The sequence below is a fragment of the Cervus canadensis genome, chromosome 7 (assembly GCF_019320065.1).
Source record: "Cervus canadensis isolate Bull #8, Minnesota chromosome 7, ASM1932006v1, whole genome shotgun sequence".
NCBI lineage: Eukaryota > Metazoa > Chordata > Mammalia > Artiodactyla > Cervidae > Cervus > Cervus canadensis.
The window spans coordinates 42,676,137-42,703,593 of NC_057392.1; the positions used below are offsets into that span (position 1 = coordinate 42,676,137).

The 27,457-nt window shown below is 38.7% G+C and overlaps 1 protein-coding gene and 1 non-coding gene across 6 annotated transcripts in view; one reads left to right on the top strand and one right to left on the bottom strand.

Annotated features, from left to right (window-relative positions):
* Positions 1 to 15,810, bottom strand: part of POLQ (DNA polymerase theta) — a 108,077-nt gene extending 92,267 nt beyond the window's left edge. The window contains exons 1-5 of one of the 5 annotated variants that reach the window (XM_043473090.1): positions 15,474 to 15,772; positions 14,796 to 14,975; positions 12,141 to 12,271; positions 10,506 to 10,662; positions 8,966 to 9,074 (exon numbers count right to left, since the gene is read on the bottom strand). In XM_043473090.1, the coding sequence (XP_043329025.1) occupies positions 8,966 to 9,074; positions 10,506 to 10,662; positions 12,141 to 12,271; positions 14,796 to 14,975; positions 15,474 to 15,654 (758 nt within the window). In that variant the 5' untranslated portion in view covers positions 15,655 to 15,772. Of the gene's footprint in view, positions 1 to 8,965; positions 9,075 to 10,505; positions 10,663 to 11,173; positions 11,262 to 12,140; positions 12,272 to 14,795; positions 14,976 to 15,473 lie in introns of those variants that run through there. The other 4 variants (XM_043473092.1, XM_043473093.1, XM_043473094.1 and 1 more) reach the window with 4 other exon arrangements.
* A 3,927-nt stretch (positions 15,811 to 19,737) lies between these two features.
* Positions 19,738 to 19,809, top strand: TRNAY-AUA. The gene has a single exon. It is a non-coding gene; the product is annotated as a tRNA-Tyr (tRNA).
* Positions 19,810 to 27,457: the final 7,648 nt, after the last annotated feature.

The window sequence follows — 27,457 nt, forward strand, 5'->3', positions numbered from 1 at the left end:
TCAGGGTCTTTTCCAATGAGTCAGTACTTCACATCAGGTGGCCAAAGTATTGGAGTTTCAGCTTCAGCATCAGTCCTTCCAATCAATATTCAGGACTGATTTCCTTTAGGATGGACTGGTTGGATCTCCTTGCTGTCCAAGGGACTCAAGAGTCTTCTCCAACACCACAGTTCTAAAGCATCAATTCTTCAGAGCTCAGCTTTCTTCATAGCCCAGATCTCACATCCATACATGACTACTTGAAAAACCATAGCTTTGACCAGACAGACCTTTGTTGGCAAAGTAATGTCTCTGCTTTTTAATAAGCTGTCTAGGTTAGTCACAGCTTTTCTTCCAAGGAGCAAGTGTCTTTTAATTTAATGGCTGCAGTCACCATCTGCAGTAATTCTGGAGCCCCCCAAAATAAAGTCTGCCACTGTTTCCACTGTTTCCCCATCTATTTGCCATGAAGTGATGGGACTGGATACCATGATCTTAGTTTCCTGAACGCTGAATTGTAAGCCAACTTTTTCACTCTCTTCTTTCACTTTCATCAAAGGGTCTTTAGGTCTTCTTCACTTTCTGTCATAATGGTGATGTCATCTGCATATCTGAGGTTATTGATATTTCTCCCAGCAATCTTCATTCCAGCTTGTGCTTCATCCAACCCAACATTTCTCATGATGTACAATGCATATAGGTTAAATAAGCAGGATGACAATATACAGCCTTGATGTACTCCTTTTCCAATTTGGATCCAGTCTGTTCTTCCTTGTCCAGTTCTAACTGTTGCTTCTTGACCTGCATACAGATATCTCAGAAGGCAGGTCAGGTGGTCTGGTATTCCCACCTCTTTAAGAACTTTACACAGTTTGTTGTGATCCACACAGTCAAAGGCTTTGGCATATAAAGCAGATATTTTTCTGGAGCTCTCTTGCTTTTCCAATGATCCAACAGATGTTGGCAGTTTGATCTCTGGTTTCTCTGCCTTTCCTAAATCCAGCTTGAACATCTGGAAGTTCATGGATCACATACTGTTGAAGCCTGGCTTGGAGAACTTTGAGCATTAATTTGATAGTGTGTGAGATGACTGCAATTGTGCAGTAGTTGGAGCATTCTTTGGCACTGCCTTTCTTTCAGACTGGAATGAAAACTGACCTTTTCCAGTCCTTTGGCCACTGCTGAGTTTTCCAAATTTGCTGGCATATTAAGTGCAGCACTTTCACATCATCTTTTAGGATTTGAAATAGCTCTACTGGAATTCCTTAACCTCCACTACAAACCTCCATTGTTTGTAATGATGCTTCCTAAGGCCCACTTGACTTTGCATTCCAGCATGTCTGGCTCTAGGTGAGTGATCACACCATCATGATTATCTGAGTCGTGAAGATCTTTTTTGTTCTTCTGTGTATTCTTGTCACCTCTTCTTAATATGTTCTGCTTCTGTTAGGTCCATACCATTTCTGTCCTTCATTGTGTCCATCTTTGCATGAAATGTTCCCTTGGTATCTCTAACTTTCTCGAAGAGATCTCTAGTCTTTCCCATTCTATTGTTTTCCTCTATTTCTTTGCATTGATCACCAAGGAAAGCTTTCTCATCTCTCCTTGCTATTCTTTGGAACTCTGCATTCAAATGGGCCTATCTTTCCTTTTTTCCTTTGCCTTTCACTTCTTTTCGTAGCTGTCTGTAAGGCCTCCTCAGACAACCATTTTGCCTTTTTGCATTTCTTTTCTTGGGGATGGTCCTGATTACTGCCTGCTGTACAATGTCATGAACCTCCATCCACAGTTCTTCAGGTACTCTGTCTATCAGATATAATCCCTTGAACCTATTTGTCATTTCCACTGTATATTCGTAAGTGATTTGATTTAGGTCACACCTGAATGGTCTAGTGGTTTTCCCTACTTTCTTCAATATAAGTCTTTGGCAATAAGGAGTTCATGATCTGAGCCACAGTCAGCTCCTGGTCTTGTTTTGCTGACTGTATAGCGCTTCTCCATCTTTGGCTGCAAAGAATATAATCAGTCTGATTTTGGTATTGACCATCTGGTGAGGTCCATGTGTAGTCTTGTCTTGCGTTGTTGGAAGAAGGTGTTTGCTATGACCAGTGAGTTCTCTTGGCCAAACTCTGTTAGCCTTTGACCTGCTTCATTCTGTACTCCAAGGCCAAATTTGCCCATTACTCTGGGTATTTCTTGACTTCCTACTTTTGCATTCCATCCCCTATAATGAAAAGGACATCTCTTTTGGGTGTTAGTTCTAGAAGGTCTTGTAGGTCTTCATAGAACCGTTCAACTTCAGCTTCTTCAGCATTATTGCTTGGGGCATAGACTTGTATTACTATGATATTGAATGGTTTGCCTTCAAAATGAACAGAGATCATTCTGTCATTTTTGAGATTGCATCCAAGTACTGCATTTCAGACTCTTGTTGACTATGGCGGCTACTCCATTTCTTCTAAGGGACTCTTGCCCATCAGTTCAGTTCAGTTGCTCAGTTGTGTCTGGCTCTTTGTGACCCCATGAATCGCAGCACGCCAGTCCTCCCTGTGCATCACCAACTCTCGTAGGAGGTTACTCAAACCCATGTCCATCAAATGGGTGATGCCATCCAGCCATCTCATCCTCTGTCATCCCCTTCTCCTCCTGCCCCCAATCACTCCCAGCATCAGGGTCTTTTCCAATGAGTCAACTCTTCGCATGAGGTGGCCAAAGTATTGGAGTTTCAGCTTCAGCATCAGTCCTTCCAATGAACACCCAGGACTGATCTGCTTGCAGTCCATACTAATACATATAATGGTCACCTGAGTTAAATTCACCCATTCCAGTCCATTTTAGTTCGCTGATTCCTAAAATGTCGACTTTCACTCTCACCATCTCCTGTTTGGCCACTTCCAATTTGCCTTGATTCATGGACCTAACTTTCCATGTTAGTATGCAATATTGCTCTTTACAGCATCAGACCTTACTTCCATCCCAGTCACATCCACAACAGGGTGTTGTTTTTGCTTTGACTCCATCTCTTCATTCTTTCTGAAGTTCAGTTCAGTTCAGTTCAGTTGCTCAGTCGTGTCCGACTCTTTGAGACCCCATGAATTGCAGCACGTTCCCCACTAATCTCCAGTAGCATATTGGGCACCTACTGACCTGAGGAGTTCATCTTTCAATGTCCTATCTTTTTGCCTTTTCATACTGTTCATGTGGTTCTCAAGGCAAGAATACTGAAGTGGTCTGCCATTCCCTTCTCCAGTGGACCAGATTTTGTCAGAACTCTCCACCATGACCCGTCCGTCTTGGGTGGCCATACATGGCATGGCTCACAGTTTCATTGAGTTAGATAAGGCTGTGTGTGGTCCATGTGATCAGATTGGTTAGTTTTCTGTGATTGTGGTTTTCAGTTTGTCTGCCCTCTGATGAAGAAGGATAAGAGGCTTATGGAAGCTTCCTGATGGGAGAGACTGACTGAGGGGTAAACTGGGTCTTGTTCTGATGGGTGGGGCCATGCTCAGTAAATCTTTAATCCAATTTTCTGTTGGAGGGCAGGGCTCTGTTCCCTGTTATTTGAACTGAGGACAAACTATGGTGTAGGTAATGAAGATGATGGAGACCTCCTTCAAAAGGTCCCATGCAGGCACTATTACACTCAGCGCCCCTAATCCTGCAGCTGGCCACCACCAACCCACGCCTCCTCCAAAGACTTCTGGACATTCATGGACACAAACAGCATACTGCCTATGTTCTCTTCTGGAAGTTTTACAGTTTCAGGTCTTAAGTCTTTAATCTATTTTAAATTTATTTTTGTGCATGGTGTGAGAGTAGTCCAATTTTACCAACACCATTTACTGAAAAGGCTGTCTTTTCTCCATTGTATATTCTTGCCTATATCATAGGTTAATTTCCCATATAAATATGAGCTCATTGCCCATGCTGTAGAGCCCATGCTCTGCAACAGGAGAAGCCACCATAATGAGAAGTCTGCATGCAGCAACAAATAGCCCATGTGCCACAATAAAGACCCAGAACAAAAATAAATCAATGAATAAAACTGATAACTCAAAAAAAAAAAAAAAACAACCAGTAAGGGCTCAGTTCTAGGCTTTCTAATCTGTTCCACTGATCTTCTTTGTAGAAATGTCTACTTAGATCTTTTGCTCATTTTTTGATTGGGTTGTTGTTTTTATGATATTGAGCTGCATAGCTATCTATTTTGGAGATTAAACCCATGTCAGTCACTTCATTCTCAAAATATTTTCTTCCATTCTGTGAGTTTTCATTTTGTCTATGGTTTTCTTTGCTGTTCAAAGCTTTTGAGTTTAATTAGGTCCCATTTGCTTATTTTTGTTTTTCCATTATTCTAGGAGGTGGGTGAAAAAGAGATCTTGCTGCATTTTATGTCAAAGAGTGTTCTGCCTATGTTTTCCTCTACGAGTTTTATAGTATCTAGTCTTACATTTAGGTCTTTAATCCATTGTGAGTTTATTTGTGTACATGATATTAGAGAATGCTCTCATTTCATCATTTTACATGCAGCTGTTCAGTCTTTCCAGAACCAATTAAACTGTCTTCTCTCCATTGTTCTGTCTCCCCACCTTTGACATAGATTAATTGACCACAGGTGTATGGGTTTATTTCTGGGTTTTCTATACTGCTCCACTGATCTACAGGTTTGTCTTTGTGCCAGTACCATACTGTCTTCATTACTAAAGCATTATAGTACAGTACAAAGTCAGGGAGCCTGAGTCCTCAAGCTCCATTTTTCCTTCTCAACATTGGTTTGGCTATTTGGGGTCTTTTGTGGTTCCACGAAATTTTAAGACTTTTTGTTCTATGTATGCAAAAAATGCCATTGGTAATTGATAAGGATTGTATTGGCCTTCTACCTCCTTAGACTTATTTCTAGGATTTTTATTCTTTTTGATGCAATTATAAATGGGATTGTTTTTTAAATTTCCCTGATAATTCACTGTTAGTTTACAGAAATGTAACAGACTTCTGTACATTACTTTTGTATCCTGCAATTTTATATAATTCATGGATGTATTCTAGTAGCTTTTTGGAGGTATCTTTAGGATTTTCTGCTTATAGTATCATGTCATAGGCAAACAGCAGCAGTTTTACTTCATCCTTTCCAATTTGGATTCCTTTTATTTCTTTTTGTCTGACTGCTATCACTAGAACTTCCTTACTTTTCCACTTAGCATTGTCACCACTTAGCACTGTCAGTATGTTGGACATGCTGGACAGTGTGTGGTAATCTCTCTTTGAGGAGGTAATTTATATTTCTTTGATTACTAATGAAATTAAGCACCATTTCATGTTCAGAAACCATTTGGATACCCTCTTAAAAATGTCTGTTCAAGTTCCTTACCCATTGATATATTAGATTATACTTTTTCTCATTGACTTGTAGAGTTTTTTTAATGTTCAGGATGACTTTCCTCTTTCATTCATTTTTGCTCTGGTCTTTAGTATTCCTTTCTTTCCACTGTCTGTGACATTATTTTACTATTCTTTTTTTAAGTTTTAGAGATAGATAAGTCATTAATTTTCCAGTCTCTCTTCTTTAATAATATACACACTGTATACTATCAATTTCCCTTTAAAAACAATTCTAGCTGCATTTCACATGTTTTATTAGGAGATATTTTTATTATACTTCAATTCCAAACTATTTTCCTGTTTCTTTTGTGATTATTTTTTTCATTCCAAAATGGGTCAAAATATATCTATTAATGTCTAGACATGTGGGCATCTTTTAGTTATGTTTTTCTTATACTTATTTCTGGCTTAATCGGACTGCTGTCATAGATTATATTTTAAATAACTTAAATCCTTTAAGATATTTTGTTTCAGCATACAGATTTTTTTTATAAATGTTTCATATGTAACTAAAAAGAATATATATCCTGCTTATCTTTGGTAATTATTCTACACATATCCATTAGGTCACATTTGCTAATTGTATTAGTCATATCTTCTATATCACTACTAATTTGGGATATAGATGATAATCTGTATGTTTTCCCACATACTGTACAAGAGGTGTTAAAGCCTCACAAACTGAAAGACAAGAGCTCCTAGATTAAAAGCATCTACTGAGTACCTGGCTCAATGTTACAAAACAAACCCAACACAAAGATACATCAGTGATAGTTCACAATACTCAGGAAGAAAAGGAAGTCTTAAAACCTCTCAGAAAAAATTTTTAAAATTTATACAAAGAACGAAGGACAAGCATGGTACTGGATTTCGCAGTAGTAATGAGAAAAATAAAGTACTATCTTAAAAACTCTATAAGTATTTATTTAGATTTTGGTAGCATTAGAATAGTATTTAGATTTAGATTTTCTTGACTTTTGTACCTGGAAAATCTATGAAATAACTGTAAGGCATTTTCAGAGATGCTAATTTTTGAAAAATTTATACCCATTATAGCCTATCTGCTTAAATAAAGTAGAACTTCCTGGAAGATATCCCCACTGAAACTGGAAAGTAGAGAAATACATGTGATCACAAAAAAGGGGGCTCTGATGCAAGCAAACAGCAATGGGAATGAATGATACTAATAAAAAGAGATTTTAAGATAACAGCTGCCAGCATAGATAGACTAAGTTGGAACAACCCAGGAGACTTGAGGAGAAACTTCAAGAAAATGAATTTGGCAGAACAGCAAATGTGTTGAAACATACTGGATGGAAATTTACAGAAGTGGGAAGAAGCTGGAGATAAATCAGTGATAAGTTCATAGAAAATCAAGCCATCAAAGAAAAGACATTTATTAATTTCAGAGAAAACAAAAAGTTATTTAGAAAGTAAAAATAATTATACCACATGGTTCATTGATAATGGCCCTTATACATCATAATAGGGTAACACTGAGTACAGAATTAAGCAAAATTAGGACATAAACATATCTGGAGAATGGAATATAATCAGAGGATAAAGAAAAACTAAGGAGGGTAGAGGAGGAAATTGGGTAGAGTGAGTAAAGAATATAAAAAAGAGCTAGATCTACAATGGAACAGAATAGAAAGCCCAGAGATAAATCCACGAACCTATGGACACCTTATCTTCAACAAAGGAGGCAAGGATATACAATGGAAAAGAGACAACTTCTTTAACAAGTGGTGCTGGGAAAACTGGTCAACCACTTGTAAAAGAATGAAACTAGAACACTTTCTAACACCATACACAAAAATAAACTCAAAATGGATTAAAGATCTAAATGTAAGACCAGAAACTATAAAACTCCTAGAGGAGAACATAGGCAAAACACCCTCCGACATAAATCACAGCAAGATCCTCTATGACCCACCTCCCAGAATATTGGAAATAAAAGCAAAACTAAACAAATGGGATCTAATGAAACTTAAAAGCTTTTGCACTACAAAGGAAACTATAAGTAGGTGAAAAGACAGCCATCAGATTGGGAGAAAATAATAGCAAATGAAGAAACAGACAAAGGATTAATCTCAAAAATATACAAGGAACTCCTGAAGCTCAATTCCAGAAAAATAAATGACCCAATCAAAAAATGGACCAAAGAACTAAACAGACATTTCTCCAAAGAAGAAATACAGATGGCTAACAAACACATGAAAAGATGCTCAACATCACTCATTATTAAGAGAAATGCAAATCAAAACCACAATGAGGTACCATTACACGCCAGTCAGGATGGCTGCTATCCAAAAGTCTACAAGCAATAAATGCTGGAGAGGGTGTGGAGAAAGGGAACCCTCTTACACTGTTGGTGGGAATGCAAACTAGTACAGCCCACTATGGAAAACAGTGTGGAGATTTCTTAAAAAACTGGAAATAGAACTGCCATATGACCCAGCAATCCCACTTCTGGGCATACACACTGAGGAAACCAGATCTGAAAGAGACACGTGCACCCTAATGTTCATCGCAGCACTGTTTATAATAGCCAGGACATGGAAGCAACCTAGATGCCCATCAGCAGATGAATGGATAAGGAAGCTGTGGTACATATACACCATGGAATATTACTCCGCCGTTAAAAAGAATTCATTTGAATCAGTTCTAATGAGATGGATGAAACTGGAGCCCCTTATACAGAGTGAAGTAAGCCAGAAAGATAAAGAACATTACAGCATACTAACACATATATATGGAATTTAGAAAGATGGTAACGATAACCCTATATGCAAAACAGAAAAAGAGACACAGAAGTACAGAACAGACTTTTGAACTCTCTGGGAGAAGGTGAGGGTGGGATGTTTCGAAAGAACAGCATGTATATTATCTATGGTGAAACAGATCACCAGCCCAGGTGGGATGCATGAGACAAGTGCTCGGGCCTGGTGCACTGGAAAGACCCAGAGGAATCGGGTGGAGAGGGAGGTGGGAGGAGGGATCGGGATGGGGAATACATGTAACTCTATGGCTGATTCATATCAATGTATGACAAAACCCACTGAAATGTTGTGAAGTAATTAGCCTCCAACTAATTAAAAAAAAAAAAGTTAAAAAAAAAAAGAGCTAGATCTTTATTTTCCATAATAAAGTCAATATATAATCTGTAAAACTAAAAACTTAAGTAACTGTATTTAGAGATATCACTAAGTCAAATTTTTAAAAAGCTGTAAGACTTGAAAATAGTTACCTTTGGAAAGTAGGGGACAAAGAAATGCTATTTTTTGTAATTGGCATTGACTACTTACATGTGTGTATAGTTAACAAATACAAAAACTGGATTTTTAAAATTCTATCATAAATGTGGTGAGCAAAAATTTAAGAATGTTTTCATTCTAGAAAATATTCAAATTATTCTACCAAAATAATCTAAAATCACTCCTACACTTAAGTACTTCTTTTGGAAAAAAAAATAAACTGCTGTACATGAGTTTGTTCTAAATAAGTATTACTCTCCTTTAATGTATTTAACAACTATTTATTAAACACTTTTGCACTTCCTCAACATTGTTTGGAATCTCAAGAACTTAATATTTCAGATACTTACCAAGATGCTGATTTCTGAGTAATATAGCAAATCTTGGTCAGCAAAAGCTCCAGCAGATACCCTCGGTGAGAGTCTCCCAGCATATGTAATTCATCCACAACCACCATTCCTAAAGAGATTTTTCCAGATACTAGGTTTTATAGAATCTCACAATTCTAAGAATTTTGAAGGACTGAGTATCATAATCTTGTACTATAAATAATTGTTATTACAGTACATTGCAGGTAATACAAATTTCAGATGCTTGTTAGCTGGCAACCTTGTAAAATACATGTACAAAGAAAATCAAAGACATCCTTGAAAACTGTTCAGTGGATTGACTTTTCTACGGGGAAAACAACTAGGGCAACCATGCTGATGTTAGCAAGTGCACAGGAAAACAGAATCAGATCAAGAAGCAATAAATGATTTTAAGGGGGTGTTTTTGTTTGATTATGGTAGACTAGTGACTCACCCTACTATAAAACATAAATATAATAATTCTCTTCTCCTCTACTTGGAGAAACTAATCTATGTACTTGGAATAATGCTCAAGAATTACCAAAAATCTAGTTATCAACCAATGCCTCATTTAGTTAAACATTTTAATTTACATGTGCACTGGTGTCCTCTGACCCAGCCCAAATCCCCCTAAGAAAATACAGATCTTTCAGACTATTTCCTAATGATACATGATGTTCTTCTTCCTCATCAGTAAGCTATTTCAAAATCATATTGTATGATAAGTTATTTCAGAATTCATTCATTCATCCAAAAAATATTTATTCTATCTAGTGTGCCAGGCACTGTGCTAAGTGTACTAGATATAACACTTAACCTGATACAACACAATCTGACAATTCTGATACAAACTGATGAATGTGATTCCTCTCTCTAAGCCTGACAGAGCAAAGCCCATGTCTAATTAATTTTTTATTTCACTCCCCACCTGTATCCTACCCTAATTTTACCATTTAAGTTCACCAAGATAACATGAATTGATATAATAACTGATATTCTTGCAGTTTCCACTGCTGTTAAAACCATTCTCTTCCTATTGCTACCTCTACATGGTGAGCTTTCCCAAGTGGTTAAAAAAAAAAAAAAGAGGATTAAGACAGAACAGTTCCAAGCTCAAATACAGTGCTAATTTCTATAGCTCCCTAGCCTGCTAAATGGTAGTCTCTGGGTCCAGGCCTGATCTAGATATCCTAGTACCAGAAAATGATAATGAATACATATACACTAATTGCAGAGATGGAAGATTATTCCCTTCTATTCCTGGTAAACTTTATCAGGAAAGAAGCAATGAGAAATGTCTTGAGGACTCAAAGATAATCTTTATGTTTTGTAAAGTGCAAAAATACAAGTAAGTAGAGTAACATCAGCAGGATGCAAAACTTAAAATTTTTAACAGAGTTCCTCACATTATAGATGCCACTTCTTACCTCCAGAAGATGACATACATTAGAATAAAACAAAATATACAGAAATCATAATAGCTCCACTCAGAATGGAGTAAGTATAGAGAAAGTATACACTTATTTCCTTATTTACTTACCTAAAAGATCCATCTTATTTTCCTCTATGAGGCGATTGATCAGACCATTGGCTCTCTCAATTGTGCAGACAGCAATATCCAAAGAAGAGAAATGCCTTGTTGGAGAGGTACTGCCCATATAACCATCTACTTTTATTCCTACTTCCTGAAATAGACTCTGATTTGAGTAAAATGGAAAAATAAGAGTTGAAAATTTATAGATATTGAATTGGTTCTTTCCCCAGGCATAGATATAAATATCAAAAGACATTTATCAGACAACTGTTGCTTATTCCTGGTCAAGGCACATTGGTTCTTTTTAGAATCAAACACTAAAAATAAGATTTAGAATTGACAAAACTTAGGAGAGATTTTCTATTAAAGCAGAGTTGAATAAAATGGCATACTTAATGAGTTCTATGAGCTCCTTATAGAAAAGCCTTACAGAAGAAAACAAAAATTACCTTAAGCACTAACATTTTTTATCTAATCAACAAGCAAGAAACTAGTTCTTTAACACTAATGTAATAATATGTTCAGAAACAAATTTATACTTCATGAGGAAAATATTTTCATTATCTCTCTAAAAACTAGTTTTTTTATATAACAAAAGAAAGAGTTTCAAAACTCAAATGCAGTGGATGGTTTTTTGTTTTGTTTTTTTTTAGTTTAACTTTTAACTAACATACCTTCTCAATAAAAAGGATCCTTACACCATTTTCCTACTTTGGTCTAAGTTGAAAAGATGTTACCATGTAGAACCAGCTTTGTTGGCTATTTGGTCTCTGAAATAACGTTAAAAAAATTTACAGAACCATTGAATTTTAGAGCTAGTCATTCAGTAAAATGTTTCTGAGTATTTACTGAGTTAACCCATAGTTTCATTTTACCAATGAAAAATTGAATCCAGCAGATTATGTGTCTGGCCTGAAGACACAGTTAGCGGCAAAACTGGGACTAGAACTCAGATTTTTTGGATTACCAGTACAATAATCTTGCCATTCCAAAAGCACATTTTTTCACTGCAGAAATCAGAATAAACTTTATTCTATTTAATGAAGTATTATACTTGTAAAATGCCTTAAAGACCATGTATTACACAAATGTATACTGCTACTATTCATTTTTGCAGAATAGCAGAACAGAACACACAACTGGAGCTGTACATGCGCAACAGTGGATGTTGTTCTTCATCCTCTAATGTTCCCAAATGTTCCCAATTAGGTAGGGATATGCTTCCTCAAACATACTTCCTTTTCATGCTTCAGCTTAGTCCTACTCTTCACTTAAGATGTTGATTCTTAATCTGCACATTTATATGCTAATTAAAGCACTCTATTTTCTAAGGAACACTTGTAAGTTTTTATATAGTTTTCACCAATTACTCTTGATTTAACTGTCCTTTCTCTTTTACGCAGTAATTTTAAAGTTTCCTCTCATAAATGGTCAACTTTTAAAGCTACACTGGTGGTGTTTAGTTGCTAAGTCATGTACCACTCTCTTGTAACCCCATGGATTGAGATGTAATAAAAGAAATTTTATTTTCCAATTGCTTTTATAATTTTATTTCAAATGAATTCTATTTCAAAAGCCAAAGCTGCCAATAATAGGCCTTTCACAATTTCAAACTTCGTAAAAAAAAAAAATAAAAATTACCTGGAGATAGTATTTCTTCTCTTTAGCCACAGAGACAAAGGGCAGAATAAAAAGAGCTTTCTTCCGCATTTCCAATACCCGTTTCAAAATAAGTAGCTCAGCAACCAGAGTCTTCCCAGCACTTGTAGGAGCTAAAAGATTCCATTAGATCATCATAAAAATAAGTAATATTTGATACAGTGCATTAATAAATGCTTTAAATCATACCCAGTGACTAAATAGCCCAAGGTTAACTGGACAACAACAACAAACTATCATTAGGGTGGCTCAGTGGTAAAGGACCTGCCTGCCAATGCAGGAGATGTGGGTTTGATCCCTGGGTTGGGAAGATCCCCTGGAGGAGGGAATGGCAACCCACTCCAGTATTTTACCTGGGAAATCCCATGGAGAGAGGAGACTGGAGGACTAGTCCATGGGGTCGCAAGAGTAGAACACAACTTTAGCAACTAAACCGCCACCACCTATCATTTGAAACCTTTATAACTCTGAAATGCCTAACTTTAAACCAGCTTTCTAAATACTCTCCCAGTGAAAATAGAGACAAAGAAATCTTTATATTAGCAATAAATGATGAATATTACTGAGTACCTAGCTTATACCTAAAGATCCTTTCCTTTAAGTACTGAATAGTTAAAACCCCTGCTGTGAAGAAATAAACACTTTATATACATTGTGATAGAAGCTATGATAGATGTTGAAGGAGAAGAACTATAAGGATTTATGGAAAGGAAACAGAACTTCAAAGGAGCAAAAAAGGGAAAAAGAAAGAAATCTCAAGCAGAAAAAACAGCATGTGTATATATATGGAACTTAGAAAGATGGTAATGATAACCCTATATGCAAAAGAGACACAGAAGTACAGAACAGACTTTTGAACTCTGTGGGAGAAGGTGAGGGTGGGATGTTTCGAAAGAACAGCATGTATATTATCTATGGTGAAACAGATCACCAGCCCAGGTGGGATGCATGAGACAAGTGCTCGGGCCTGGTGCACTGGGAAGACCCAGAGGAATCGGGTGGAGAGGGAGGTGGGAGGGGGGATCGGGATGGGGAATACGTGTAAATCTATGGCTGATTCATATCAATGTATGACAAAACCCACTGAAATGTTGTGAAGTAATTAGCCTCCAACTAATAAAAAAATAAAAAAAAAAACAGCATGTGTAAAGGTCTAAAGGAAAGTCAGGTATATTCAGAAAATGGCAGTTGAATGTCTGAAACAAAAAGTACAAGTAAGTAGGCTGGTTTAGTCAGTCAGGCGTGTCTGACTCTTGCGACCCCATGGACTGGAGCCCTGCCAGGCTCCTCTGTCCATGGGATTTCCCAGGCAAGAATACTGGAGTAGGTCGCCACAAGTAGGAGAGCAAAAGAGACATGAAAGTGCCACAAGAAAAAAGTTTTATAATCCTACCACATAAGAAATTTATCCTCAAAGCAATGGAGAGTGATTAGTGAGTTAGGTGAACATGAAAAGGAGTGACAAATTCATAATTGTACTTTACAGAGCTCACTTTGGCTGCAGAAGCAAAGGAAGAGCAGAAAGAAAAGATTAACTAGTTACAAAGCTATTGCATAAACTAGAAGGTGATAGTAAACTAGGTAATGCACCCAAGAACAAACAGTATCGGTCAGAATCAAGATATCTGAGGTAACAGACACTGGACCTGGTGATAAATTTATGCGAGTTGGTGACCACAGTTATGAATGACACCCAAGTATTTAAGCAATTGAAATTGTCAGGGCATTCTACAACTACCACTAACTGCCACCAGCAGTTACGAGTACTTCCTATGTGCCAAAAACTTTCCTAAATCCACAACCAGGCACTCATGCTTTCTCTATGCACTCTCACTTCCTCTCGTTCTCCTCCTCCTCTCTCTCAAGTAATCTGCAAGGTTACACGGCCAGTAAACAGCCTGAAGTTGTATCTTGTTCAGCCACCAAGTCGTGTCACACTCTTCGGGATCTCATGAACTGCAACACACCAGGCTTTCCTGTCTTTCACTATCTCCTGGAGTTTATTCAAACTCATCATATCCATTGAGAATTTATATCTATTGATAGTAAATTTCCTAGCTATTTTTGTCAGCCATAACAAAAAATCTGGATAACTCACAACTTCAGAGAAAACTGATACAAACCAAGTACATCTTACCAAGTGATTAGATTCTAAAGTCAGTATTCTAAAGACAGATGGTTAAAAGTTTTATAAGTCAAAATTACTCTTGAAAGCCCATATAACCTTTCATAAAGTATATTATTACATAGGGTTTTATGTATATACTCCAGTATGAGCAGGTCAACTTATAAACAGATATGTACTGTAAAATGTTCACACACTGAAAGGCAACTGAGATCAACTGTGGGAAGAACACATTTACATCTCATACTGCATGCTCACACTGGGATGAATGTATGTTGAGAGGAAAGGCAAGCAGATAACTCTCTTTAAACTGCAGGGGTTTTGCCTTTCCCCACCCCACCATATAATGAGATTTTCATAACTTAGGTATGCATATGATGAAACTCTACTTTTCATATATTTTAAGACTTTCTCTACTTATAAATTTCATCTGCCTTACCTCAGTAGAGCATTCTTTACATTCATAATGTCTTAAAAATGGTACAGACATTAATTTGCACAAACTTGAATACCTGAATACACTAAATTCTTTCCTTCCAGGACTTGTCCAAGCAAAAGGCACTCTGCCTGCCATTCAAACATCTTTTTTACACCAAAACTGTGATATTTCTCCAGAACCGCTGTAGGAAGTCCCCAATTTGCCAAGAGCAGCTTGTCTACTTGATCATCAGGTAACGTCTGCTTGCATTCCCCTTTTGCGGAAAATAACAAAAAACAAACAAACAAACACACACACCAAAAAAAAAAAACAAGGAAAAAAAAAAGGGAAGGACGTAGTTAGTTTTAACGTAAGACTTCAGTAATTAGCCTTCCACTGAGTTTTGGAATTCCTTACGTGTTATATATAGCCTGCCATAAAACACATCCAATATAAGTAAGGAGTAGGGGCATTATTAGGCGTGAATCCCTTACAGGTTTGAGAGATTTGGCCAACTAGTAAGTTGTTTCTCTAAATAAATGTCGAAAGAATAAAAACCCAGAAACCACTTGAAGACTAATACCAGGTCTCTGAACACGGACTAACAGCTCTTCCTTGTCAACAGAAAGTGACATGCCGCTCAGGGCCGGGGTCACAAACTGAGAAAGGGAGTAGGAGCTGAGCGGGCCCTGCAAACGAGCGAGCTCCGCGCCGAAAGGACACCTCGCGACTAGTAGCCCGGCTGAGCTGCCCACGGAGTGCCTCGGAGTACCTGTAGCTCCGGCCGGCCGGCGCCCGCGATCCTTCAAGCTGCGTCCCAGGCCCGGAGGTGGACTCAGCACCGGCCCGGAAAGGAGCAAGGGGCTGTCACTGCCGTCAACGCCGCTTCCCGAAGAGGAGTCTAAGCCTGATGCTGAACTTCGCTGTTTCCCACTCCAGCGCGTTATATTCATCGCGAAATCTTCTCCACCATTCAGGGAAACGCAGAGTCCCAGCGTCCTCCCGCTCGGCAAAAACTGACCCTGGCGACAAATGCGGCCGCCATCTTCCCGCCACGGTTTTAAAACGCAAGCCTCCCAGCCCGCCCCGGGACCATAGAGTTTCCAGTGGCGAGAGTAACCCGAGGACCATGAACTCTTGGGGAAGGAGCGGCTCTCGCTAGGTTTAGACCTCCTGCGTCTCTCTTGTTGATGGTTCGTGTAATAGAAACAGAGTTGGACCTAGATTAAACCGGGGAAAAAACAGGCTCAGTATATATAATCTCCAACTATAATCATACTGGCTTAAAATTTTTACTTTTCTTTTTGTGCATTTCTAGTTTAAATAGCAAGGTTACGCTAACTTCATAAAATGAACTGCGCATAATAGGTAGATTAGAGACGTAGTTCTATTTAACATATTGGTATTTTAAAAATAATTATTACAGGTTGTATGTGCGAAGAGCTGACTCATTGGAAAACACCCTGATGCAGGATAAGGAGTCAACAAAAGATGAGATGATTAGATGGCATCATCGACTAATTTGAGCAAACTCCAGGGGATAGTGAAGGACAGGGAAGCCTGGCATGCTGTAGTTCATGGGGTGGCAAGGAGTGGGACACGATTTGGCCACTGAACAACAATATGTGCAAAACATTATACCAGTAAATTTTAGGATTTAGAATGGAGTGCAATTTACTCTCTCCTGGTGTATGATTGTAGGGCAGAGGCTATTTCTGTACACAATTTCTACTTTAGTCATTATACACTGTAAGGAATATATGATGGCGAGTTCGGTACTGCCACGGATAGGCTTCTTAGATAGTAGAACGCTGCATGGAAGGGGCTCTGGATGTGCCAGAGTGATCATTCGGAACCAAGAGCTTATTAGTGGATCGATGCTTTACCTTTTGGTAAGGTAGAATCAAGCGAGCTCTGGACTTAAGCTGATACCTGCTATTCACCTAATTGCACAATTCATTTCACCAAGCAAATCTAGTTAGGCCTGCCCTGAAGAGAGGATGCTTTCCTATAGCTCTAAAAATCCCAAAAGGACCAGTCAAACAATAGCAAAGCCTCTAATACAAGCCTGGGAAATAGGAGAATCAGTTCTATGAAACCTATCCTGTTAAAAAAAATTTTTTTAGACAATATTCTAAAATTCCACACGATGGAGTCATTACTCCATGAAGGAAACATTTTTCTTAGTTACCTTTTATGCTTTCATTCATTTACTCAACTAGTTATTGAGCATCTACTATTGAGTCTACTGTGCTAGGCAATGGGTATATACAGGGAAGTGGCAATAAATGGTTCCTGCTCTCAAAGAGAAAGAGACTAAAGGAGACAGATATTAAACTAATAGATCGCCAGTCCAGGTTGGATGCATGAGACAAGTGCCCAGGGCTGGTGCACTGGGAAGACCCAGAGGGATGGGATGGGGAGGGAGGTGGGAGGGGGGTTCAGGATGGGGAACACATGTAAATCCATGGCTGATTCATGTCAATGTATGGCAAAAACCACTACAATATTGTAATTAGCCTCCAACTAATAAAAATAATTGGGAAGAAAAAAAATAAACTAATTCAAAAATTAATTGATAATTTTAAATTGTACTAACACTCAGGAGGAAAAAAAAAGAGTACTATCAAATAAAAGGGATCCTAATTTAGATGTTAATTCTGCTGTGAAAGATTGAAAGTGGGAGGAGAAGGGGACAACAGAGGATGAGATGGTTGGATGGCATCACCAACTCGATGGACATGAGTTTGAATAAGCTCCGGGAGTTGGTGATGGACAGGGAAGCCTGGTGTACTGCAGTCCATGGGGTCACAAAAAGTTGGACACAACTGAGCGACTGAACTGAACTGAATTTAGATGTAGTCATGGAAGATCTCTCTGAGATGCAGTGTAGCATAGGGGTCCAGAGTAACTCTGAAGCCAGTCAGTCTGTGTTTGAAGACTTAGTAGCTGTGTGATCCTTGCTTAATTCCTTGAGCTTCCTTTTCCTCGTCTATATGATGAAGATGGGGCTTCCCTGGTGGCTCAGAAGGTAAAGCATCTGCCTGCAATGTGGGAGACCCAGGTTTGATCCCTGGGTCAGGAAGATCCCCTGGAGAAGGGAATGGCAACCCATTCTAGTACTCTTGCCTGGAAAATCCCATGAACAGAGGAGCCTGGTAGGTTACAGTCTATGAGGCCACAAAGAGTCGGACACGACTGAGAGACTTCTTTCTTCACTTTCTTTCTTTATGATGGAGATAATGAGAATAACAACTATTAATATTTGGTTATTATGAGCACTAAGTTAATAGGTCTTATGGCAGAAAGTAAAGATTAACTAAAAGCCTCTTGATGAAAGTGAAAGAGGAGAGTGAAAAAGTGGCTTAAAGCTCAACATTCAGAAAACTAAGATCATGGCATCTGGTGCCATCACTTCATGGGAAATAGATGGGGAGACAGTGGAAACAGTGTCAAACTTTATTTTGGGGGGCTCCAAATTCACTGCAGATGGTGATTGCAGCCATGAAATTAAAAGACGCTTACTCCCTGGAAGGAAAGTTGTGACCAACCTAGATAGCATATTAAAAAGCAGACATTACTTTGCCAACAAAGGTCTGTCCGGTCAAGGCTATGGTTTTTCCAGTGGTCATGTATGGATGTGAGAGTTGGACTGTGAGGAAAGCTGAGCGCCAAAAAATTGATGCTTTTGAACTGTGGTGTTGGAGAAGACTCTTGAGAGTCCCTTGGACTGCAAGGAGATCCAACCAGTCCATCCTAAAGGAGATCAGTCCTGGGTGTTCTTTGGAAGGACTGATGTTGAAGCTGAAACTCCAATACTTCAGCCACCTCATGCAAAGAATTGACTCATTGGAAAAGACCCTGATGCTAGGAGGGATTGGGAGCAGGAGGAGAAGGGGAAGACAGAGGATGAGATGGCTGAATGGCATCACCAACTCAATGGACATGGGTTTCAGTAAACTCCGGGAGTTGGTGATGGACAGGGAGGCCTGGTGTGCTGCGATTCATGGGGTCCCAAAGAGTCGGACACGACTGACCGACTGAGCTGAACTGAACTGAAGTTAATAGGTGTAAAGTGCTTAGAACAGTCCTCACCACATACAAGTACTGTTCAGAGAAAATGCTATATAAATGTTCTAATATTGCTCCTAATATATATCCAGTACCTTGATGTAAAAATAATAAACAAAAGAAATCTGCCATAAAGTTATTCTATTCTTATTAGGTGAACTATGATCAACTGAGAAAAATAATTTGGAAGAAATTGAAAGGAATGATTTGTGTCATCTTTCTGAAAAGCCTAGAGAATATTTTAAAGTTTATAGTTTATTTTAAACATTCAACATAAATTTCTAATTTAAAAAACTCTTAGAAAATTCAAAACAGAGGGGACATATGTACACCTATGGTTAATTCATGTTGTATGACAGAAATCAAACCAATATTGTAAAGCAATCATCAATCAATTAAAAGTAAATACTTTTAAAGCTCTTAGAAAGTAGAAAAGAGAAGTTTACTTCTCAAAATGTTAAATATTTTGTGTGCTGTTACCATAATAATTAATGCTAATTAATACACCTGAAGTATTTCCCCCCTGTCTTTTAACTGTGTCTGAGCTTGGATTCCTTGAATTTTATCTGTGGTAAATCTTCAAGGTCTGCATTAAAGCACTTGAAAAGTTTTTTGCATGTATTTCTGCCAGATACCTAGGAGACATATCAATTACGGCCCGTTTTAAATATAGAGAAGGACATTGCAGTCCATATCAAGAAGGAGTTTGACAAGAAGTACAACCCCAGCTGGCACCACATGGTGGAAGTCATGTGACACGTGAAACCAAACACTTCATCTACTTCTACCTGAGCCAAGTGGCCATTCTCCTGTTCAAATCTGGTTTAAAAATTGGACTGTGTCACAGATCCAGTGATCCATCCAAAAACAAGAACTGTGGCCTAAATTCCAAATACCAGAGAGGAAAGTCTTCAGCCTTGCCTAAGGGAAGACCTTGATCTTTGAACCTTTATTATGTTTTGACTTCCCTGGTAGCTCAGATGGTAAAGCACCTGCCTATAATGCTGGAGACCCGGGTTCGATCCCTGGGTTGGGAAGATCACCTGGAAAAGGAAATGGCAATCCACTCCAGTATTATTGCCTGGAAAATCCCATGGACTGAGGAGCCTGGTAGGCTACAGTCCATGGGGTCGCAAAGAGTCAGACATGACTGAGTGACTTCACTTTCAGTATGTTTTGTACAGGGCAGGAGACAGTGGTTTAATCCCCTGGGTAGGGAAGATCCCTTGAAGATTCCATGGACAGAGGAGCCTGGTGGGCTACAGTCCAAAAGTTCACAAAGAGTAGGACATAAGTGATCAGCTAAGCACTAGCACTAGCGTAATGTTTGACATCCAGAGCCAAATTTACACAGCTTCCACACTCACCATCTCAGTCTTCAGGACAGATATTTCTCAGCTCTCCTTTCTGAGGGGGCTATCCTTTTTGGGGTTTGGCTCTACATGGGGGATTTTAGATCTTACCCCAGGACCTGCTAGGAACCCCAGATTCCTCTCTCCCAGAACACATAATCTGTTGAAATCCACACTCCAGACCACCAGGGATCAGCAGACATCACTATGCAAAGTTTTGATTCTAATTCTTCACTTACTTCTCTACTTAGTTCTATGATTATTTGATATTTCTGTCTGATAAGGAATTCTCTGATTTTACCAGTTTAGTCTCTAATTTTAAAAGATGTTTTTTATATTTTATAAAAATATCCAGAATTTTAAGGAAATTATGCTGTCCTACAGTGGTTTGGACTGATACTGCTAAACACAGAAATAAGGGAAACTCGATAACAATTGGTATATTTTTAAAGATGTCATCTGATTATTTTAATAAGTTTGCACAAATAATGATGAGTAATTTATCTATTGAAATTGCCAAGGTTATATGAAAAATAATGAAATTCACACAAACTGGTGAATTAACTAAAACAGAATCTTCTAGACTGAATAAATTCTGTGCTTCTCAGGGATGTAGCATACAACATAATAAATCTAATGAATATCACTGTATATTATATCCAAGAGTTGTTAAATGAGTAAATCTTAAGAGTTCTCCTTACAAGAAAATAAAACTTTTTCTATTTCTTTAAGTTTGCATTTACATGAGATGATGGATGTTTACTAAACTTATTGTGATAATCTTTTCATGGTGTTGTTGTTGTTCAGTCAGTAAGTCTGATTCTTTGTGACCTCTTGGACTGTAGCATACCAGGCTTCCCTGTCCTTCACTATCTCCCAGAGTTTGTTCAAACTCATGTTCATTGAGTTGGTGATGCTATCTCACCATCTTATCCTCTGTCCTCCCCTTCTCCTCCCATCCTCAATCTTTCCCAGTATCAGGATCTTTTCCAGTGAATTGGATTTTCTCATCAGGTGCCCAAGGTATTGGAACTTATGCTGCTGCTGCTGCTGCTAAGTCGCTTTAGTCTTGTCTGACTCTGTGCGACCCCATAGACGGCAGCCCACCAGGCTCTGCCATCCCTGGGATTCTCCAGTCAGGAACACTGGAGTGGGACTTATGACTTAATTCCCTGCTTTCCTTCTTACCCTTCCATTTCTCTAAATTTGTTTCTGTAATGTCAAAGAAAAGAGAGCTAGTCTCAACTCACTTCAGTTCTCTGAGATTCAGTGGTATAATCAGCAAAGTGGGGATAATCTCACATATTAGCAGAGGGGTTCCATAAAAATATGCACATATACACACTGGCACAGGGTTTAAAACCTAATGAGAAGCAATCAATAGGAACAAGTGTTTTTTTTTATCTATAATTCAGTTGTCCCAGGATCTTGTGTTACCTATCCTCCACCTCTATTTTATGTTTCAGGTTTTTAAAATTATACATTACTTTCTCTGTCCAAATACTATTCCTAGCACAGCCAAGAATTGCCAACCCTCCATTGGTCCCTCAAGCCCCTTCATCTTGTCTCACTCCTCTGCTCTTGGTCTGTCTCAGTTCAGAGTGCATCTCACTACTTTCTACTACCATCTTTGTGTCTCTCCTTCACCTTTCTCAGCCACCTTTCTTGTGGTTCCTTTTGCATCAGAGTCTCTGCCTCTGTCCTGGTCTCCTATGGAAAAATGCTCAGATCTTCTTAGGCAAGAGCACACTCTCAGACCAGGTATGAATTAGAAATTGGAGAGAGGATTGAGCAGCACATGCAGTGAAATAATGAAAGTCTCTCTTGTGGAATATCTTGACACACAGGCAGCCTGGAAGACTTGGAAAGAGAGGGAGACTGAGAGCTATTTTTATTAATTTCTAGAAAAGTATAAGCTTTAAACAAAGACTCAAAATATATAAAACAAAAATAGGATTAAAAGGAGAAAGAAAAACATCTACCAACATAATAGAGCTTAATACAACTAAGAAACTGATAGAGCAAGCAGGCAAAATAATTATGATATAAAATTTTGAGTAATACAGTGAGTGAATAAGCCGTATATGTGTAGCTTTTATATGTAATTCTGTACCCAAATAACAAAACACTCTCATTTCAAACATGCATGTAACAATGTAATATTTATAAAAATTAACTATAAATTAAGCCAAAGAGGAAGGTCAACAAACACCAAAGTAAATATATACTGATCTCATTCTCTGGCTGCAATGCAAGAAATGGAGAAATTAAAAAAAAAAAATTTCCCCTTCCAAAAATTTCATATATTTTAATTTTTCTTTAATTCAAAGAAATAAAAATTTTAAAAGGGAATTCCCTGGTGATCCAGGGCTTAGGACTCAGTGTTTCCACTGCAGGAGTCAGGGGTTCATTCCCTGGTTAGGGAACTAAGATCCCGCAAGCCACTCAGCTGTGAAAAACACACACATATATACAATTGAAGAACTAGGAAAAAACATGCATCAATTTATTGGATCATAGAAGCCTTTGATTGTGTAGATCACAACAAACTGGAAAATTCTTCCAGTTGGGAATACCAGACCACCTTCCCTGCCTCCTGAGAAACCTGTATGCAGGTCAAGAAGCAACAGTTAGAACCGGACATGGAAGAATGACTGGTTCAAAATTGAGAAAAGAGTATGTCAAGGCTGTATATTGTCACCTTGCTTATTTAACTTACATGCAGAGTACATCTTATAAAATGCCAGGCAGGATGAGGCCAAGCTGGAATCAAGATTGCTGGGAGAAATATCAATAACCTCAGATATGCAGATGACACCACCCTTATGGCAGAAAGCAAAGAGGAACTAAAGAGTCTTTTGATGAGTGTGAGAGTGGAGAGTGAAAAAGCTGGCTTAAAACTCAGCATTCAGAAAACTAAAATCATGGCATACAGTCCCATCACTTCATGGCAAATAGATGGAGAGAAAATGGAAACAGTGACAGACTTTATTTTGGGGGGCTCAAAAGTCACTGTGGATGGTGGCTGCAGCCATGAAATTAAAAGACACTTGCTCCTTGAAAGAAAAGCTATAACAAACCTAGACAGTGTATTAAAAAGCAGAGACATCAGTTTGCTGATAAAGGTCTGTACAGTCAAAACTATGATTTTTCCAGTAATCATGTATGTGAGAGCTGGACCACAAAGAAGGCTAAGCGCTGAAGAATTGCTACTTTCAAACTGTGGTGCTAAAGAAGACTCTTGAGAATCCCTTGAACTGCAAGGAAATCAAACCAGTCAATCCTAAAGGAAATTAACCCTTAATATTCATTGGAAGGATTGATACTGACGCTGAAGCTCCAATGCTTTGGCCACCTAATGCAAAGAGCAGATTCACTGGGAAAGACCTTGATTCTGGGAAAGATTGAAGGCAAAAGGAGAAGTGGGCAGCAGAGAATGAGATGGTTAGATGGCATTACCAACTCAATAGGCCTGAATGTGAGCAAACTCTGGGAGATTGTGGAGGACAGGGGAGCCTGGTGAAGTGCAGTCAATGGAGTTTGCACAGTCAGACAGGACTTAAAGATTGAACAACAACAATTTATGTTAAAAGATGACATGGGTCTTACATGAAAAAGATAAAAAGAGAAAAGAAGAAAAATGTACAGGAGCAAAAGCAGAATGAAGGAAATGAATTATAAGACTGTTGCGCTTCTCCATTCAATAAATATTGGTGCCTTTTCAGTAACAGTGGAAATGGTGAAAATGATCAGATTGTGCATTTATACTGAAAGTAGATTGCTTATGGAGTCAATGTAGGGTGCAAAGGAAAGAGAGATCAGGGACAACCAAAAAAAGCCCCTTTGGCATAATTCAGCTGACCATAGCATTTCAATCTTACCATGTCTCCATAGCTGTTAACATTTTACATTAATTTCTTTACATTTAAACATTTCCATGCCCACAGAGGCAAAAAAAAAGTAACACAAATGAGTAAAGTGAAATGAATGGGGACTGTGAAAAACTCTTTATCATTTTCTTCCTTGGACATTATATGTGGCAAAACCCACCAATAGCTGACCCCTAGTAGCAACTGTTCACATCTTCTAGCATAATAACAGAAAGCCAAAATTTTACCTGGGCCGATCCAAAACATGGAATATCTATGAGGGTTTGATCAGGAAGGTTTAACTGTATGAATGATATAGAATAAGAGACTTATTGCAGAGATTAGACCTTTAAAAACTGAGATGTGGTGAAAACTGCTTTACTTCTGCTTCTGGAGGCCAAGGTCAGCAGTCCCTACAAGTCAGCAGGGCCAGTGGTTGGGAAGAAAGCCGGGATGTGAAACAGGGAAGCATCAGAACAAACTGGAACCTGCCAAAACAAACTGTGAGTCCACAACTACAAATGAGAAACTGCTCTCATCTCATTGTCTCCTCCTCTCAATTGAAAAAGTAGCAAAAAAAAAAAAAAAAAAAGTAGCCATTTTTAATCTGCCATACAGCTTATATTTCTTTTCCTTCCTTGAATTCAAATTTGTGAGCATTTTAGTGTTCATGGTGTGTCTAGATGAGGATTTTTTATTAATCTTTTGAGATTAAACAGTCTCCTAGAATCTAAATATTGGATTAATCCACTCTGGAAAATTCATATTATATATATATATATTTAAAATACTGCTCAACTGTATTCTGTCTGTCTCTCTCTTCCAGATCTTCGGTTAGAAGTATGTTAGACTTTCCCACTCTATTATCCCTGTCTCTTAGTCCTTCCCTCCATCCCTCACTGGAAAAAGCCCAGCAGCTGAGATGGCACCAAAAGATTTTGAAATTTCCTCTTCCCGTAGACTAACTTGTTTCTTTTAAGACAGATTTTCAGGGAACTGTTTGAACTTGGAATTTTTTTGACTCATTTAGTTATGTAAGATCATCTTTAAACACTGATTTAGGGTTTTCCTAAAATATTTTGTCATCCCCAAAGTCTGGTTGATAGAGGCTCACCCATCTCATTAAATGAAAGGGAATAAAAAGATTGTATCAATCCATGCAACTATTGAACAAATCTGCTTTAACAGTGACCTTCTCTGGGAAACTTTTCTTTCTAAATATCATCCACTAGCTCAGCACTGTCTTTTCCCTTCCTTGGCTCTATTTCCTTCATAATACTTATAACTCTCCGAAATGTATTATTTGTTCATATGTTTATAGACTGACTTTCTCATCAATATGTAAATCCATGAGGGCAGGAATATTTTCTTGTTTTATCTTCAGAACTTAGTACAATGTGTGACACATAGCAGACACTCAAATATTTGTGAGATGGGTAAAATAACTATGCATCAGGCATTTTGTTGGGGCCAGGAACACAATGATGAAGGAAAGAAATACCTATCCTCTCCTGTGTATCTGAATTTCAACCCAATCGTCCTCCTTTTCTGAAATTTTTCAGTTTTGCTATTTGGTCTGAAAACTAGTCTAAGGAAGTCTTTATTGAGTGTACTATGTTCTCTGAGATTCAAATATTAACTCCTTATACCAGAGACATCAACTGTGAGCATTTGAGAAGGGTTCCTGAACTTTAAATCTCCTAGAGTTTCATATTCGGGCCCTGATCTCCTCAGATGATTTGTCATTTTTCTTCCTCCTGGGATGAGAGCGGGAATAGCAATAAGAACTTTAAAGATAAAGAGGATTTCATTCACCAAGGGAGAATGCAGCAATAAATAAACAATAAAAACAATCATTTAGTTGTTTTAGTGAATTGTTTTAATATCATAACCACCCTGAGACCTTGTAACTTGCCCAAGGTCACAGATCTATGGGCTTCCCTGGCGGCTCAGATGGTAAAGAATCTGTCTGCAATGCTGGAGACCTGGGTTTGATCCCTGGGTCAGGAAGATTCCCTGGAGAAGGGTATGGCAACCCACTCCAGTATTCTTGCCTGGGAAATCCAATGGACAGAGGAGTCTGGCAGGCTCCATGGGGTTGTAAAGAGTCAGACGTGACTGAGTTCCTGTTTTATATCTTTGCCTTCTCTTTTTTCATATTTGAAAAAGGACCCTGTCAGAGAGGAGCCTGGAGGGCTGCACACAGTCAGTGGGTTCCCAAAAGGTTTGGACTTGACTTAGCAACAGCAACAACAGGCAACATTTAGGAGGAGCCTTAGACTCCTGCCCAGCTAAGAAGAAAGATGGAAGAGAGCCACCCTGGGATTAAAGAGGAAGAATGAGCCAAACAGACCTTCAAAAACAGGACCTGCCCAGAGGATAAGGGTGTGTCCCTGGAGAACCAGCCACCTAGAATAAATAAATGGATTAAGTGGAATGAAGGCATAATGTCCTCCACAACCATGCCACACAAACAGAGACCATTGTCAACAAAGGTCCACATAGTTAAAGCTGTGGTTTTTCCAGTAGTCATGTATGGATATAAGGGTTGGACCATAGTGAAGGCGAGGCCCTAAGAATTGATGCTTTTCAATTCTGGTGCAGGAAAAGACTCTTGAGAGTTCCTTGGACTGCAAGGAGATCAAACCAGTCAATCCCAAACAAAATCAACCCTGAATATTCATTGGAAGGACTGATGCTGAAGCTGAAGCTCCAGTACTTTGGCCACCTGATGCAAAGAGCCTACGCATTGGAAAAAACCCTGAAGCTGCGAAAAATTGAAGGCAGAAGGAGAAGGGGGCAGCAGAGGATGAGATGGTTAGATAGCATCACAGACTCAATGGACATGAAACTGAGTAAACTCTGGGAGACAGTGGAAGACAGGGGAGCCTGGAGCACTGCAGTCCATGGGGTTGCAAAGAGTTGGACGCAACTTAGTGACTGAAAACAACAATGCCACAGAATGTGCACAGGTTCTTTCCAGGATGAGAGTGGAGAACAAGCAACACTGCTCCTTCCAGACAATTTTCCATCCTTTCAGCACATGCCATGTGTTTCTATCCCTGCCAACAATTTTCTCCTTGCTCACTTCTGAGGCTAGAAAATCCTTGTTAATGTCCTGGATGGCATCATCACCCAGCACATTCTTTTTCTCTCAGTGCTCCAGGGCAACTTTGCAGCCTTGCCTCTTCATAGATAGGCCTCTGTCTGCAAAGGAGGCATCTGCATTTCTCATCCAGCCAAGAAGAGGGGTGGAGAAAAGGAGGGAGGAGCTGCCTGAGGGAGGGCTGGGATAGACTCTGCTCTGGATCCACTTGAAGAACGTGAATGTTCATCAGAATCCCATTCTTTCAAAATAATCCCTATTAACAATTTGCTTAAGTATAATATATTGTTAAAAATAAAAGCTCTGATAGGATCTTCCCAATCAGTACCTATTAACCCATCCATCTATCATCCATCCA